Below are 19386 nucleotides of genomic sequence, written 5' to 3' on the forward strand. Positions count from 1 at the left end.
TTATTTAGTTATACTTTATACTTAATCAATACTTAGATTCTTACTTCATTGTCATCCTCTTGTTAAACTATCTGTTGACATTTAAATGTTATCTGTTCTCTGATTATTTTTTTTCTTCTGCTTTCCTCATCATTCATTCCTTAGTATTTTAGACTCTGCAGATGAATAAATATCTCAATTTAGGTCGAATATGTAACCATCAACGTCAATAGTCGACAGATTATTCCTTCATAAAACAATAATTTATCTATGAAAGTCTAAGTTGTATGCCCTATGAGATTCTATCCAACAATAAAGTAGCTGTAAAGTCGAGCGATCGAATGATTTTACTTAGCGTTGTCTGTCAAGTTTTTTCTTATTTTATTTTTTCTTTCATGAGCTCGATGCGTGCATTCTATTGATTATGATTATATCCTAATAAACGAAAAAGAAGTGGTGATTCCTTGAATGACATAGTTGCATGGTTTACGTATCATCGTCAACTTTTGTTCCTCTTAAGTATATTTAATTTGGTATAATATAAAATTATGACACTCATAGGTCAAAAGGCAGGAAGAGTGCATGCTCTTGTAAGCATCTAAGTGGATTCCCACATTTGTCTCCATGGAAGTCTTAATGGGTACATAAAATAAACTGAAAAGTCAGTAGGTGACTTTAGGGTTTCACTTGGGGCCAATTTGATGACCAAAGGAAAGAGGAAAGTAAGTTTAAAGAGTCTCTGTTTTGGATCTTTTCCCCATGGTTGGCTACACTAAAAGAAGAGTAAACATGAATGTTTGGGTTCAAAATTTGATGGTTAGGGCTTGGAGTTGGACCATCTAAATAACTACAAGATACCTATTTGGAAAAGGCTTGTAATCGAACTAACAATAGGTGTAGAAATACTATATCCAATATGTATTTCTACAATTAGTTAACCGATAATCACTCATCATTTATTATTCCTTACTTTAGATGATGGCAAAGTTGAATACTATGAACTAATATCTCAATATGATGATCTTTTTGTAGAACCAATCTTTCTTGGCTTAAGTAATGAGACCTAATAATACCTTAATTGGCACCAATTCACTTTTATGCAGCCAGTATAGTTCATCTTAGAACCAATTACTTTTAGGCTGGTTAGGTATCAAATACAATTCTAACAAGGTCATCAATTTTGGCTTACTTAGTTATTGAGGAGCTACAAAGCAACTCTGTTTAGTACTAGGGTTGCTCATAAAATAATAAAAAGTTAATGCAAGTACACCAAGAGGGAAGCTAGGATTTTTTGTGAAAAAAGAGAAGCTAGGGTTTAGCCTTATGACTCAAGCCTTGACAATAAAATAAAGAGTTGGATTAAACAAGTGCATGTACTTGATCATTCAACATCACTAAGTCATATTTTAGAAAAAAGGGGTTGAAGTAAGAGGTGTTCATTGCTTTTAAAATTCTTTTAATGGGTCTTATTGTACTTAAAAGTTTGATCCCATTTCCTCACTTAGTAACCTATGATCATCAAATTTGGTATAGTCCTATAGGTCTAACATCAAAATTAGCTAGGGTTATGAGCCATTCCTTTGTTTAAAAGTGTAGGGCAGTTCATTTGTTTCTGTACTATCACATGGTTTTATGGTTGGTATGTGTGTGTATTTGTACTATTTTTACCTTATAGCTGTTGAGTTTGTCTTCCATGTTCATTGTTCACTAAGAGACTCTTGTTTCATAGAGAGAGAAAGTTAGACAGAGAAAGAGAGAGAGTGGGTTGAAATTCATCTCCTCATCAAGACTTAGTAAGCTAAGGTAACATGCAATGACACTAGTGACTAGTTGTTTCAACTTGCATCCAATTAAGAGAGACATAAGAGAAAGTGGGGTGGTAGTGTGATAGTAATAGTAAGAGGACCCTTTAAGAATTTTGAGTGAGTTTTGAATAAGTTAAAAACTTGGCAGACAAAAAAGGTATTTAGGTTGTTAGTGGGGAGATCATTTCTTTCCTTATCAAGTGATTAAAACTCTCTCCTAAAACCAACTTTCTTTAATTGACTTTTCATTCACTTCACTAGTTCACTTAACTAATTAACTTGCTTAATTTTTTGTGATATTTGAATTAGACTTTAGTTTACCCCTTATTTCTCTTTAAAATATAACTTGTTATGCCAAACATCTTGAAACATACAATGTTTTAGGGTTATTTTATCAAATAATCTCAAATATTTGTTATCTAAATTGTAAGAGGAACAAATTCACGATTTTTTTTTTTTTTTTTTTTTTGAGAATCTTAAAATGTTAGATCTAGGTACACTTAACCTTTACAATGTGCTTGAAGAGAGGTATGAGGAGAAACCTATAAGTGGAGGAAGTAAAGATTAACTCACCAAACTTAACTAGTTGGCCCAAATTAAGGCCAACAAAAGTTCAGGGAGATATTAGTGCCATGCTTTATATACATAGTTCAACAATAAAGTAAAACCCTATTGTTTTAACTTATTAGAAACAAAAGAATCAAAACCATAAATATAACTAAACAACTTTATGCTAATTCTGTTCAATGTTATTATTTGGAATTAATCGCCTTTTCTACACGAATTTAGTACTATTTTTTGTTTTATTTGATAATTTCTTTGTATTGACAAAGTCATTGCATCCATTGCATCACATCTGTACATCATAATGTAATACGAAGATAGAACATGAACTGCATAAGTACATTAATCGTGATTAGCACGATAATTAGATCTTTGAGGCCATAGAAAGAGCTTTAAAGTCCATCTACACTACAATTACTTTATTACATGAACTTGTGGCCCTTGGAACTTAGGAAAGCCTACCCCACAAGGCCAAAAGCGCAAATTAATGTTCGATTGTAAAAACAAATGAACAAAAATACTTCGAGAGAAATATATAATAGAATGAGAAAGTTAGAAAAATCATGTAGTACATGAAAAAAATCTAAAGAGGCTGGCAGAGAATCGAAAAACCTCCCATAAAACATCCCCTTTCTAGGAAAGATGTTTTTTTTAGCTAACTCTTTGATGCTCTAACTGTTTGAGTTGGATTAAACAATAATCAAGTTGTTAAACCCTTTTTTAAGATTTTGGTTAAACTAATATTTTCTTTATACTTTAGTACGACGTTGTCCAATGGTTTTATAATCACAATTAATTATTATTTTGTTGCTTTTTATGCGGCTATAAGCCTATAAGTTGGATGGTGCTAGTGTGCCTTATTGTCTCGCAGCCTGAAGCCTTGAACCCTAAATTTATGATGTTTTCTTTTAAATTGTCGGATTCAATTATTTTTGGTTAAAAGGAACTAGAAAAACTTACATAAAATATATGAGTTAAGGTTGGTTCGGTCTTGACAATTTCGAGTCCAAGTAAAAAGAAAGAAAAGCAACACAAAACAATATGTCTTTATTGTTGAACACACAAAATGCTTATGTAGGGGTGAATATCAAAATTTAAATATTTGAATATGTAAAATTAGTTGTTTTTCATATTTTTATTTTAAGATCTTGTAGTAAATCTTTTAGTCAAATGATTATGTTTTCAACTATCAAAACAAACATAAATTTGAGAAAAAACCTAGTTATTTTTAAGATCTGAATTGATTAGAGAAAAAACCTAGTTAATTTTTACGTCAAATCCTAAACTAATTTAAGAGGAATGAAATTTAGATTGAAGTTGGTAAAATTGAAATCGTCTTTGCTGAAAAATTTAGAACTTCTGTATTTCCATACGATTCTTATTCAAATATTGAAGCATAACTGAAATTGTTGGATCTTATTTGGCGAAGAAAAATGAGATATAGTATATAGAGTTGTGACCAAGTTTTCTTTAACAAGGAATAACTCGAAAGTTGAAATATATTCAAATATGGTTTAATACTATATAAAGAGATAAGACCTTACTAGGCAATGACTCGGTTTAGGTGACTCGGCTGAGTGAACTCGGATACAATTCCTTCTCTTTAATTTTAACCCACATACATAGAAGAAAAGAACCCCACTTGATTAAAACCCCCCACAAAACTATTGGAAGCTTTCCACAAGTGAAATCTGAGGTAGGCAGAAGAAGGCTATTTTGGTCATTTCCCTCCTTAATAAAGGAAATTTTAACTTTATATTATCTAATTATTTTAATGAAAGTATATTATATAATTCAGTAAATATATATACGTCATGACTTTGTGAAAAAAGACAGAGAAGAAATCGTTTTCAAGAATTTAATTTTAAATTGGTTGGCTCTATTTTGGTTACATAATAATTAAGATTATTTAATCCTAACCCTCTTTAAAAATGCTATCCACTTCATAAAAATAAAAACATTAAAATTTTCAAAATATTCATGAAAAGAAAACTTTGGGCAATTAATTTTAAGTTCTTTACGCGTGAACACTAATTGCTAATTGAGAATATTCCTTTCAGTAATTAGTAATTGAACTTTCTCTTACAGTAATTAGTAAATTGGCATATAGGAGTGAATAATAATTATAATTTTACAGCAAAACTAATTTGGAGTGATCTTATTTTTTTTACTAAACTAGACAATAAAATAAGCTATAAAAATCAAACACATTAAAAATGGTTTATTCACGATAATCGCATTTTTTCTTCAGGCCAACCACAATGATATTCTTGTGGACAAAAATAGTAAGTCGAAAGAAGTAAACTTAAGTACTAACTGTGCTAACGTAGATATATAATCTCATATTCTCAGTTACTTTGATTGAGGGGAAGTGAAAAAACCATTAATAATTATTTTTTGTTTATGCCATAATAAAACTTAAATTAGTTTATAGTGTGTCAAGTGCCTCTCTCTCTCTCTCTCTCTCTTCTCTCTCTCTCTCTCTCTCTCTCTCTCTCTCTCTCTCTCTCTCTCTCTCTCTCTCTCTCTCTCTCTCTCTCTCTCTCTCTCTCTCTCCTCTGACACACCTCAAGTACTGTAGACACTTTTTGAGGACTACAAATTCACATCCACCCTTCTCACTTGTTTCTCATCCTTCACACTTCATTCCTTCTATTCTCCTATTTCTCTCTCTAAAGATTGCTCCCCTTCTCTTAAAAATACACATTCCAAACTCTTAAGACATCAAACTTCTTTCAGATTCTAATCCAATTCCTCCTCTTTCTTCTATTCAATCTTCTCTATCCTCCTTAGCTTCTCATTATCATTTTCTCATAGCTATTAATCATGTCATCCATGGTATGTCAAGGCTTACAATCTTGTCTCGAGCCTCGCTTCGTCGAGCCAATATTTGTCGAACCACGAGGACTAGGTCTTAAAATGGCTCCAACTACACCTCTGTTTTCGAGAACTACGGATTGGTCTAGTCGAAAATCTTGTACTTCGGATTCTGATTCCGACAGCGAAGAACAAAACATTCACAACAACACTCACATGGATCTCAACAACACTCCCATGGATCTCAACAACACTAATGAGGAGAATACTAACACTGATATCAACAAAAACAATGATGGGTGGAGCTTAATCCAAGCTCTTACTAGTTCCACCCAAATTCGAACCATTCAAGAAAAGGAAGCTCCTTATGTGCACCCACTTGATAAGCGTTATTCGTCCAAGCTTAGCAAGAAAAGCTTGGAATTATGTACCGAGAATTTGGGGTGTGAAACGGGTAGCGACATTAGTAGTGATATTAGCGATTATAGCGATATTTGTTCTACTACTTCATCCGATTCTGAGGGTGGAAAATCCCCGACAAGGGATCGAGTAAAATATAGACATAATTGGGGGAGTATTACTAAGAAAGTGAATTATGGTTCACTTCCTCCTCCTTTAACATCAATTAGTGGTGCAAATTCAGTTCAAATTAGGCCCCACCGAGAAGGCGGACGATTAGTCATTAAAAAGGTTGCAATACCGACTCCTCAAACTTATTTTCAAGCTGAAAGATGTGATGGACGTCTTCGACTTCATCTTATAAAGAGTTGTGATATTCTTTGTCCCCCACAGAACCCAAAATTTGAAGAAGTCATTCAAGAAGAAAAATGTTATGACAAGAAAGAAGAAGAAATAGAAAAGGAATATGAAGAAGAACAAGAAGAAAGTGAAAATGAATATGAATTAGAAGTAGACCAAGAATCAAATGAAGAAAATGACTATTTAGATGAGGATATGGAAGGAAATGACAACATTTTTAGGACTGATATTGGAAAAGAGAAATTCCAAAGGAGAAGTAGGTGCAATGAAAATGGGCAAGGGAAGAATGGTTTGTTGAATTGGGAACCTTTTTGGGTGACCACTTGAAAGCCTTTTTTTGAGATCTCACTAATCTCTCTCATTGTTACTACAATTTTTTCTTTTATTATTACCTTTTTATCCTTTTTTTGTTGACCCTTTTCACCACTTTTTTTGGGTTAATATGTTGAAGGGCATTTTGTCCACTTGATGTTTAGTAAACTATGCTAATTGGTAGTTATTATGGTTATTCTCTCTCTCATCTCTCCCTCTCTCATCTTTCACTCTTTTTTTTTTTTTTTTGTTGAAGAGTAATATATTATAAAGAGTCTATTACAACATACAAAGTAGAAAAACAAAATTACAATAAGTAATGTAGAAATACAAAATAGTAGAACTGAAGAAATTCATAAGATAACGTCGATTTTTCGAGCATTCTTCATTCTGTAGCTTCCAATTCTGGCGGCTCCTCTTGGGAATGATGTGCAATTTGATCTTAAAAGTCCTTCTAGTTGGTTGAGAGATGAAACTTCTATCTAACTTCTTGGAAAATGGGATCGCCGACATAGCCCGAGTATAAATACCCAGCTAATCCGACAAACGATCGCAAATCTCATCTTTCACTCTCATTATGATATTTGCTCTTGTATTTTGTGCTCTCAAACCAACCTAACCACATTCACATGTATCTAGAGAGATTATTGAGTTAGGTAAGTGACATTTCCCCCTCACCATTCTTAGAGTTTTAGAGTACCGATTGATCATAACTGTTGTATTGTTTAGCCCATTGAAGAAATCATAACTAAAATCCTACAACTCATACGCAATTTCACAAAATAATTAAAATATCTTTCTCGAACAGTATAAGAAAGTCACATGTCTATTTCATGATTTTTTTTCGTAGATTTCATCTATCTTATGTCTCAAATATGCAGACATTATCATACTAAGTAACTTAACCTTTTGCGGTTATATATAAAGTGTCTTATTCTCATCACTTCGACAAATGGGTTTGTTTTCATGCAATTTTTTTTTTATAGATGATTAATGCAAATCCTCATGCTACTAACATGAGAGATTGACATAAACACCACATAAATGATACTATGATAGTAGCATTTTCCTAACTAAAATGTATGTTCTCTTCATCAAAAAAAAAAAAAAACTAAAATGTATGTTAGGGCAGAGGGTAATTTAGTCATGATGTTTAAGAGATGTGGAGCCAAGAGGAGAACCTAAAAATGCAAGTTGCAGCGTACGGATATGTACTGCTGGTTAAGAGAACTGTCAGCTGTGGGACCCACACGGCGTTAGCACCCTCATTAATGGAAACTGGTTTGGTGATGGACCATGACGCACCAATGGGTCTCCCTCCTAATTCTAACACATTATCAACGGACTTCAACACACCACTTCCTTCCCCTTATCCTTCTTGAAACAGCACCACTGAATCAACCCGCCAAATTAGGGCATAAAAAAGTATTCAGAGCATAAAGATTTTGGTCAACAAGATTTGATTGCGATTCCAAAATTGAATTATTTGTTCTTTTGTCTGATAATCTTTTTTTAAGTCAAATCAAACTTTCATTTATGCGTAGAAATACAATCCAACACATTACATGGTTTTGAGTCTTTGACTCCTTCGAGTACAACATGGATTGAACTCATAATCTTCATCTCATGAGTTTCTCTATCGTTTTTTCCCAAATTGAACTCCGACAGAAAAAATCCAAATCTTAAACAAAGGACGAGAGATCCATTCATTTGGAATGTGGCAGAGAGAGATGAAGATGTTTGAGATGGTGGTGGTGATAGAATAAATGAAGAGAGAGATTAAAAAAATTGATGAAGATCGAGGGCACGTGGCTGGTCAACAACCTGGCGACGACCAATTTTTGCCGAAGAGGAAGAATAAAAAGAAAGGATGTAATGTTATTTTCTAAAGAGAGCAATTTTCTCCCACTCTCTACCTCTTTCTCTCTTTTACCGTCTCTCTACCTCAATGTCTATCCATCTCTTTTTCTCTTTTTTTCTCTTTTTTTTTTCTCTTTTACTGTCTCTCTCATTGTCTATCTCTATTTATCTCTCACACACACAATTTCGGCGAAGGGAAGTGTTATCTTCGTCGGAACCAGAGCTCAATGGGGGTTTCTTGGTCGACCTACCACAGATCTCTCGTAGCCGTCCAACCATGAAGTCTGAGAGAACTACAAAGAGGAGAGATCTACAGAGAAGAGATCGCGTGAGAGATAGATCTACAAAGAGAGACACAACAAGAAAAAGAGAGATCGACATCTACAGAGCGAGCGAGAGAGAGAGATCTAATGAGAGAAAGGCGAAAATGAGAGGGGGTGAGAGATAGAGGCAGTGAGAGTGAGATAGGCAGTGACAGAGAGAGAAAAAATAGTGAGAAAGAGAGAGAAAGAGAGAAACAGAGAGAGACAGAGAGGGAAAAAGTGAGTAAGTGAGGTGGACAGTGATCGAAAATGGTGGCGTGGTCGGAAATTGTGGTAGTGGATGAGAGGTGAAGATGAAGATTAGAAGGATAAAAATAATGAAGAAAATTTTGGGGCTAAAAATGCCCGCTAAGTAATCAGTCTCAATTGAGTAAATCTTTATTTCCCAAAGATATTTTAAGATGTCTCGAATAATCCACCAAAAATTAGTATATTTTATAAATCGACTGTACATAACCTTCACCCTGATTGTGAGGGAATGCTCTTTATGAAAAGAGGAAAAGTAGATGTGATATTCGATTATTTGACTTTTCTTCATTTTTCCACGTTTGGTACTTTCTCATTGCCGTTTTAACTTTTCAGACCAGTCTTTCTAAGCAATCCATAAAAAGAAGAGAAAAAACTATGCGCCTTTAGAAAATGAGATGGGGATACAGAATAGCTAATGATAAGCTTTAGTTAGAGAAAGAGAAAAGAAAAAGATGAAATACGTCGAGAGAGAACAAAAAACAAACCTTTCAATGAATAGTCCTAAATTGCCAAAAGAGTTTCATTAAAGCTTTAAATAAGCTTCCATTCGATTTCTTAGGTAATTAGTTATTAGAGTTATTTAATTATAACAGAGATATTGTAAGATTATTGGAATTCAAACGGTTGTTGTATTTATCATGTAGGATCCAAATAGTTGTCCTAATCAACAGAAAGAGACATTTACTTTGTTTTAGTCATACTAATTAGTTTTGTATAATAAGTTTAAAATGCTTATAACTGTTATCGAATCGTCCTACGTACCATTATATATTCCAAAGATTATAAAGACCAAAGAATGATTTCGGTCGAAGTGACCGAAATTTTTCGGGTTTTCAACCAACCGAAGTAAAAAAACACACATACATGATTTTCGTGTCAGATTTCGGTACGAAATCTCCGAAACAGTCGAAACCCTAGTTGAATCTATAAAAACCTAACAGATTAGAACTTCTAAAATCAAATCATATCTCTTCTTCTCTGTTTTTATTTGTTCCCGAGTTATTCATTGATTTGTTCTCTCTCTAGATTTTTCTTCATCTGATATGTTAGTTTGAAGGAAAATCTAGAGAGAGAGAGGAAGAAGGTTCGGTTCATTTAGAAAGAAATAGAGAAGAAGACGATTGAATTTGGGTTTAGGGTTAAAGGGATCTGTCTTTTTTGTTTTTAACTAGGTATTCAAGATGGATGTTTGGTTAACTTTGTAATCCCCTGATTTTACTTTAGTTTGGTTTTAATCCCTAAAATAACTGACATGTTTGCAGAATAGTCCTTAAATTAACAGTATATTGCAGATTAACCCCATCATTGCAAATTACCCCTCTAACTAACCGAACATATTGCAAATTAGCCCTCTAATTAAAATAATCTATTACAAATTAGCTCTATAATTGACAATTTATTGCATATTAACCCCTAACTAACAGACCTTATTGCGAATTAGCCTTTTAATTGTCTTTTTTTTGTTATTTCTTTCTTAAGAATGTCACGTAAAGGCGGATCAGACGACAAACAGTTCAACGTCACAACAACGAGGTTTCGCAATAACACAAACTGTTAGATAACCATCTTTTTATGCTTAATTATGGTTAAAGAGACTTGTTATGCACAATTGCATCATATTTCTAACATTTCAACAAAATTGTAAAACTTCCACACAGACTGAAACATTTTCACGAAACCTTTCCAGTTTTGGACCCACCGAAACTTCCACCGAGACCGAAGTTTCATTCCTTAATAAAGACTATTCTGAAAATCATTATTCCTATCATAATAATACATAATCGGTAAGTGATATATCCTCATCTCCAACTGGTATAAACTTTGTGATTTCTAGACTTTTTGAATGGATGCGCGACGATGACTAAGGATATAGGCTCTTCCCTTTATTGTTTCATTATCTTATTGGTAACAAATACTCTAACCATATTTAGCGTCTAATTTTAAATACTGTAAATGCGAGGGAAAATAATCTCCACTTGTGTTTTTCTTCCTACAAGGATTTCAAGTGTAATATGAGAATAAAACATGAAGTGAATGAGCATATAAGATGTCCTAAACGTTGATATTATTGGGATCTTGAAGACCCTTAAAGACCAAACCCATGATCTCTTGGTCTATTAGAGCATCTCCAATGCTACTCTCAAATTCTAAATTAAACATATATATGTAGTGTAGCATAGGGTTTTCTTTGTAGTTTTTCTTTAAAACCATGTCTAATGCAAAACTAAACTTCAAACTCTAAACTAATGTGGCATAATTTATATTAGAGATCTTCAAGAAGATTCTAAATTTAAATGTTATTGGAAATACTTATAATGACAAAAATTGCATAAAATTGCAGATGGTACTAAAAAACTTTTTCTCTATTTTTAAAATTCATGTTACTTTTTCTTTTTGGAAGACGACTACGATCTACGTACGTCGTGATGTTACGGAAAACTCACAATAACAATTTTACTGAAAACCCACAATAACAATGTCTTGCGTCCACTTTTTAGTGTAGTGGTTGGACACTAATCCCATAAGCCGGAGGCCCCAAGTTCAATCTCATGGAAGTGACAATCCATGATTTATTGAACTTGGGTGTAAATAAAGTAAACGTAGATTAGATTGGCTTTAGGCCCCTTGAGATAGCTTTAAAGGGTTAACATATGACATTTAAGGGCTCAAGATGTCTTAACAATCCGAGTGTCATAATTAATGCTTATTGAATTCATGAATCTTAATGTAACTTTGTATTATCTCTTCACAGTGTCCAAGGAAAATATCACTATTAATATCACAATAGTGGATTCAAATATTAATTAAAAAAAAGGGTAGAAAGGTTATTCCATATTATATCCTTGGTAAAATTGAAAATTTTGGAAGGGTTGTCTTAATTTGTTGTCTGGGACCAGATGAGATGAGAAATGAGAGGGTAATGTTTAGGTTAAGAGAGGAAGGAAAGGTCTGATCGTGGAGTTGGGGCATCCACTCATTAGGGTTTTCTAGGGGTTTGGAGGGTTTGGTTCCATTGTTGATAAGTTTCTAGGGTTTTGACGTTTGGGTGCTTTTGATGATAAATTCGAAATAGATTTGGAGAAAGATTGTAAGGAAACATAAAGAAGCAAGTTGGTTTAAAACCTGCTTATAGCAAACATACACATGAGTTCCAGATTGAATACATTTTTGACTTAAATTATCTTGCTTTATTACGATATATGGTAGCAAAATTTTAAATCGATATCACAAATTTACACTGAGATTATGCATTCACCGAACTCGTGTCGGCTATTAATTATTTATTCATGTTATCAGAATATTAGGTAGGCTAACTCTGTTAAAGTCATTATATCTAGAAGAGGATAATAGAAAATGTAACCACAAAATCTAGACATTTTACATATGACTTTATAAAAGACTACAATATTTTCAACAAAAAAGAAAAGAATAATACAATATCCCTAAGTTTGTTTAGTAATTGTTTTTCTATTTATTTGTAATCGTCTTTTTCGGTGGAAGCAGTTGCCATCAAGATATATCTTATTTAATTTATGCTGTAAATAATGTAATAATTTGTCGGACTTTAGGCCTCTTTCATTCTTAGTTTAAATTAGGCGGTTATCGTGCTTACTACATCTTCATGATGCATCAAAGCTTTGAAACGACTAACGTAGATCGTAGTCGAACTCTCAGAAAAAAGAAAACAAATCGCATTTTCTTGCTCCCAACCATTATATCATAAATTTATATATACTGAGATTAGTAAAATAGTTCTTGTGGTAGACACAAATGTACAAGAACTTTCATATATTCTCATATAATGAACTAAACGAAATATCAACCAAGCGACCCATTATGGTTTCAGCATAATATGCAAGAAAGTGGGAAAATTATTTATCCTTAACAAGTTAACATTACCAATCTTGAATGTAGTCGTAGCTGAATTACGAACAAGATATTTTGTTTATAACGAGTAAGACGCATACATGATGAATATTATATTAAAGAACAAACCATTATCCTTAAGTGGATATGTACTAGGTAAGCAAAATAAATAGATTGACCTACCCACAAAAAAATATTCTTAAATGACTTGGATATTTGACTTTAAAGTATTAATCAATTTTTTCGAAGTGCCACTCTTTTGTTAGGCTATTCGGATATATCTTTTGGTTTGGGGTTGATGATGTATGCACCGGTCCATGTTTTCTTTATTTAAATTATTTAATTTTGTGTTTTTTGTTTTGTTTCTTATGGTGCTCGTTAATTTGGTTCTTGTAAGTGTGTTTCGGGATCATCTTCTACTTTTGTAAGTGCAATGGTAGGTGCATGCTTTTTCGACCTCTTCTTTATATTATGGAATGCGTTCGTCAATTTTTTTATTTAATAATAGTTTAAACGATCCATTATATAGATTATCTTATAGTGATAATGTCATAGTTATATGACATATTGGTTAAGTACTTTCAATTTTGAACCTAACTGGTTACAATCTTACTAAATAATAAACCAAAAATGGTAATGAATATGTTTCAATCTTTGAAAAACATATTCCATACAATTATTATTTTCTCTATGGATCAATAGGTTTTTTATTAGCTCGATTACATTCAATTAATCTACGAAATATTTACTTAAAATTTTGAATTAAAGTAGAAAACATATATACACGAACAAATTAAGACACAATATGATATAAATGTGTAGCGATCATTTCTGTCTGCCACTTTGTGAATCTGTCAGTACATAACGTTATTAACTTGAAGAATTTTTGTCCACCACCTAACTTAAAACAAAACCCATTCATTAGACCTTAGAAATTTCCTTTCCCTCCCTAGACATTCCTCATACCCTGTCCACCCAATGTTGGACATAAATTTCATCCAAATCTAGCCCCAAAAAGGGACAAGAAATATTTTTCTTTGTTTCTCTATTATAGGCGCTTCTATGGATAAATATTAGTCTCTCTCCTACTTTCTCTCTCTCTCTCTCTAATAAACTACTAGAATCCATCAATATTCCGAGTAGTCTTAGTCCAATATGATCTTAGTTGTGCATATATGTGGATAAAAGGACCCTCCACCTGAATGCCACCATGTATATAAATTCCCTATAAATAACGAAATAACTGGATTCCAATTAGGAGATAGAAACATCATATTTCAATATTTAGTGGCCATCTATGCTTACCCATGATTTACTTGTGTGACGTGGACATTCCAATTTTCCTCCACATGTAATTTAGAGTCCATGTCATCCACCCAAGTCGGCCCATGTCATCCACCCAAGTCCGCCTATGTCACTTTCTTTCCATATGTATATCCTAAAAGGCAAGAAATGGTTTTCTAAGGTTTTCCAAAGTGAATGGATCTTCTAAAAATGTACATGTCAATATGTCATCGATAATATAGCATATGTTATAATGTTAGATGAAGTACTTTAGTTAGTCGTGTTAAATTGACTTCTCATATATTATCAGCTCGCAATATGACTAGACATTTCGAATTTTTTTTACTTATCAATACTCGTACACTTTAACATATTGTAGAACGGTCATGTAATGTCAAACTACAACAGGCATACAAGGACAATATACTAAATTTGTTGACATCTAACTCAAAATGGATGTTATATTCATAGTGATTAGACTTTTCTTTGTATTCTCACTGCTATTATCTCAGCCACTACCCCTGAAAGAATTTGACCTATCAAAACAGGAGAAGAAAAAAAAGGAAGTGAACCATCAACAAGTTAATTAGTAGCTCTCCTCTGAATGGTGAAGAAAAAATGGGCCATTGCAATGGGTGTGGCGCAAGTGTGTTCAACAATGACCCCTAGAAAAAGAAAGTCTCCTAATGTTCTTATCAGTTGACACTTATCAATTGGGTAGTTTTTTTTTTTTTGTTGAAAGTATCAATTAGCTAGTTAGGTCATATATATGAACACTAGTCTTTCTTCTCTAAAAAAAAAAAGTAAAAGAAAAAAGAACTTTTTTCTCTCACAAATTCATATTAAATGATTTATAAGAATAAAATGTATGGGATTTTTTATAAATTGTTTTAAGATTTAGATATTAAATATACCAAATTTTACACACATGTGAGGTGACAGGTGTGCTTAATAAAAAGGTTGAAACGCAATGTCTCGTGTAATATCTGGCATGAAGTCAGTACATCCATTCGAACTAAAAATAAATAAAATCTCATAATTACATCGGTGCTGGTCCACAACGCATCACATTTGTTACTCTAGACTGAAGACATATGTAGTGCCAAATGAGTCTCTTTCTAAGATATCACATGTCATAATTTGAATATTAAAGATGAAAAAGAAATTTTGTTATTTGTTTTGTTTTATCTATAATGGCAAAATAATTTAACGAAAGAAAAAAAAAACATCACTCAATCATTTATTGCATGGAGGGAATGTGATAATCAATAATATAATTGAAATTATCTGCCCCTTCTTAATATATTTAATTAAAAAGATATCTTAATATATTAAATTAAAAAGAAAATATTCCTTTTGACATTTGCCTAGATTAACTTACATGCATGTATGATAATATAGTTGAAGACATGCATGTTTTGCATGGGCAATTCTTCTAATTGTTTAACCTATTATTTTCTTTCTATGGTGATTGGTGTGACATGGTTATAAGAAATGTCTTTTACTCTATGTAATAAATATGAGGTATAGAAAGAGATAAGGAAATCAAAATACAAGAAAATGATAGATCATTTAAGGGGGTAGCTAGGGCTGATCAAAGATGATGAAAAGAGAGGAAGCAGAGGATCAATATATAGATATCAAATAGGGACCCACTTTTCATATAATAAGGTGGATTTGAATATATATCAAGTCTATATGGTCTGGAAATCATGAGATTCTCTTGTCTTGTTTCAATTATTCACATTACTTTTATGAAAGATTCAATTCTTCATTTTCTCTCCTTTTTTCATAAAATTGGCCCCTACCCTCTCTGTCGATCAAAGCAAAATTTGAACACAACTTCAATGGGACAATGGGATCTAGGGTTCATTCCTTACTTGAGAAGTCTTTGATTCTTTTAGATTGTGTTTGAATACGGAACAATTGATACGACAACCATCTCAAATCGTGCAATTCATTATACGAGGTTGATGTGTCCGCATAGAGATCTACAAGTTGGAAGAAGAATTATATTATCGGTAGTGTCAAGATTATTGATGATTTTTTAATGAGTTTGTGGATTTCTTAGAAACGGGTATTAATATATCGATCAAAATTCGCTAAGGAGACACTGAGTTACATATAGTCAAAATTAAATTACATATTACTAGCTAGGGTTTCCCAATGTGTCCCGATTAACATTGTCAAACACGGAAGTCAATAATAGGAATTAAAAACAAAAAAACTCAACTCATTGAATCATATACAAAACTCCATGTTTATTTACAATAAAAGAGTAATATAATGGTTAGAAATAATTAACGTAAATAAAGAAATAATCATAATTTTAAAGTATTCACATATTGGAAATATATATGAGAATGTTTTCTTGATTTGTATCTTGGATATTGTTAAGTTTGGGGTCATCCGACTGAAAATCAATTGGCAATGAGTGGAGAGGACCTAGACATTATATTCTTTGTTGTTAGATACCCATTCTCCCATGTGAGACTATTCTCACACGCCCCTCACGTGTGGCTTTCTTTGAGCCTAGCACGTGTGTTTTTTTTCCTTTCGGGTGACGTGGAACACGTGTGGCTTTTAAGCCTATTACGTGTGGGCCTAGCTCTCATACCATGTTAAGTTTGTGGTCATCCAACTCAAAACCAATTGGCAATGAGTGGAGAGTACCACTTTTACCTTATTAGAGTGGAAACTACACGGTGAGACCAACTTGTCAACCTTATATCCTTACAAAAGTTTAGAGAGGCATGTAATTGGGATGAAGATCCTAGCATAAAGTATAAAGGTTATGAGAATAGCCTCTCGTAGGAGAACTACGGTCTAGGAACCAAGAATATAATGTGGTTTTCTCTGCTCATTGTCAATTGAGTTTGAGTTGGTTAACTAGAGATTTAGCCAACAAATAACGGTGTTAGTGAGAAAAACACCTAGGAGTGCTCCAAAGGCCTTGAAAAGTTCAATTCCAACACCTAGACTCTGCATCAGTAGCCACCATAGATGTCAAGGATGATGTTTTAAACCTAGCAATGCGCCACATGAAATGATGATTGGATAGATTTGGAATTAATCCATGGGTCATCTCAAACAAAAATGATAGAAGAAGGTGCAAAACTAATCAGCAATGATACAATTATTAAGTACCAATTCATTGTGAAAACAGTACTCTTCCAAATCCCTATACCATCTATATAATAAATGACATAGGTTTTGGTGGCATGTAATAATTTTGGTTTATAAATCTCGGTCGTCTAATTTTTTTTTGTAAATCACACCCTTCATTTTAAAGAGGCTTTGGAATGATAGATATTTAATCGTCAAAATAACTACCCACTCCCTAAAAATTCTCTAACTATTTTTCTCTCTTTCCTCTTTTCTCCCTTCAAACAACTCAATATAATCTTGGTTATTATTTTAAATTAATTTTTATTACTTTAATATTTGTATAAGACCAAAATATTTGATAATTTTGTATAACATAAATATAGAAATTTCCGTGCCCTACGGACACGGGCTATACCCTAGTGAGATAAGAAAATAGGTTTAGATATTAATCAGACAATAATCTATCTTCTTCCAAACTTGAGTTGAACTCTCTCCAAACCTCCACCCCATTGGAAGAGAAGAGCCTTACTAGTATTTTTTAATACGACGGATACTGAGTCAACCTGTTTAATTTTTATTTTTTTAGAAGTCACTTGCTACACCATACTAAATTTAGTTTTTTTTTTTGTTTTGTCCCATAAGAAATCCCTCGTAATCATTTCAATTGATTTAATAACCTTCGTTGGTGGAAGAAAAATCGACATGTATACGCCCAAGTGCTTGCAAAAATAGACTTTGATCACAATGTCGAAATAAAACAGAGGGGGTGCTCAAAGTGTGGGTTTTTCAAACAACTTACGGATGAAATTTAAAAGTTTGAATTATTTGACGACATAGTCTAGCGGGGCACTGGAATATTAATATGGTACGAACATGTAAGTGAACAGTGTTAACGCTTTTCTATTGTCGTGTAAAGAACACCATATAAAATTACTCCTGCACATGAGCACATCCGCATTCTCACCCATGTGAATAGCAGTGTACTCACAGAGGCCTCCATTAATATGATCAAAGACAAAAACTCTCTTGCCTCCACACGTATTTTGTAGAGAATGTTTTTCCAATCCGAAAAATTTAATTTGTTAACCTTACATGCACTAGAGGATAATGAGAGAGAGAGAGAGAGAGAGAGAGGAGTTATAGGGTGGCAGAGGGACTTGACTTTGGGTACAGATAAAAACAGAAGACATTTTTCATCTTTTTACCCAAATTGATCTCCTCAATCTAACCTCTCATTATCTCAAATCAATTAGGATCTATCTTTCCATGGAAAAAACAAGAGAGAGAGAGAGAGAGAAAAGAAGAGGCACCAAACACTCTCTGATACAAAGATTTTCTTCTTATTCACTACTGATCTCTTCCATGATTTCTTCCTTCATTCAAGATTTTATCTTCACTTGTTCAAAATTAATCTTTCACTTCACTTTTTCTTTAATATATATACCTACCCATAAAACAGCTTTTTGTGATTTTGTTTTTGACTTTGGTGAATTGTTTACAACTTTAAGCATTATACACAACTTTAAGCACAACAAGTAAAATCTAGGGTTTAATAATTGATGTGATAGAGCATTTTCTTGTGGACCTTTTATGGGGAACACATCCCCTAATGTTGGTTTATTGATCCCTTCCTTTCTCTATTAATGAATTCCACTACTACATAACTTGATTTTTATTTAACAATTAAATGGAATTTAACTCTTAGGGTGACAATAGTCAATAGGTCGGTTTTAGGTTAGACTAAAGTTGTCCACATTTTCTTACAAAAAAAAAAAAAAAAAAGCTGGCCAATATTTTAATATATTAAATAGTAGATATATATTCAAATATTATAATAAATAGTCAAATACTAATTATAGTTCATTTCATAACCAATTTCTCCGATATAAAGTTAAATAAAATTATGGAATATATATATTTTTTGAAAAATTGAAATTAAATTTATCGAATCAGATATTTGAAACTTTTGGAGACAGATAGCAAATGTGCTAGTTTTCGGGTATTGGATTATTTCTCGGATATGAATACTTCGCTATCCGCTCAGTTAAGCATCCCTTTACACCCCTACCTCTTCCATAGTTCCATATATATCTTTTATTCACGACAGACCTTCATTAAGAAAGGTCCACGAGGAAGGAATGTATGGTTGGAGTAGAAAGAGGTCGTCTCTATATTCGAACCTCTCTGTCTCTATGTTCGACCTCTATGTTTGGTTCAAAAGGAGGGAACCTCTCTGTTGGCTACTAGGTTTAAGAATAAAAGGCTTACCCTTCATATAGCCTCAAGGAAACTCTACGGTCGACACTCAATACCTGATATAGTCAGCAATTACTAGGCCTCACTTCACTAGGCCCAAGTCATCCTACCCCCAATTTGGAACCAACAATAACAAAAAGAGTCAAAGACGATGAGATTAGGGCTCAATACTGTACCACAGAAATAGAAATAGGAAGGTGTTC

General features: G+C 32.9%; 1 protein-coding gene across 1 annotated transcript; it reads left to right on the plus strand.

The window, feature by feature from the left end:
• The first annotated feature begins 4958 nt into the window (after positions 1 to 4958).
• LOC147559252 (protein FANTASTIC FOUR 1-like) lies at positions 4959 to 6432 on the plus strand. Its single transcript, XM_086661115.1, has one exon. The coding sequence runs from the start codon at positions 5175 to 5177 to the stop codon at positions 6249 to 6251; it is 1077 nt and encodes a 358-aa protein (XP_086517241.1). The 5' UTR covers positions 4959 to 5174; the 3' UTR covers positions 6252 to 6432.
• Positions 6433 to 19386: the final 12954 nt, after the last annotated feature.

This window comes from Eschscholzia californica, unplaced genomic scaffold (genome assembly GCF_041429995.1).
Source record: "Eschscholzia californica isolate CP2 unplaced genomic scaffold, dmEscCali1.0.p SCAF_2, whole genome shotgun sequence".
Lineage (NCBI taxonomy): Eukaryota > Viridiplantae > Streptophyta > Magnoliopsida > Ranunculales > Papaveraceae > Eschscholzia > Eschscholzia californica.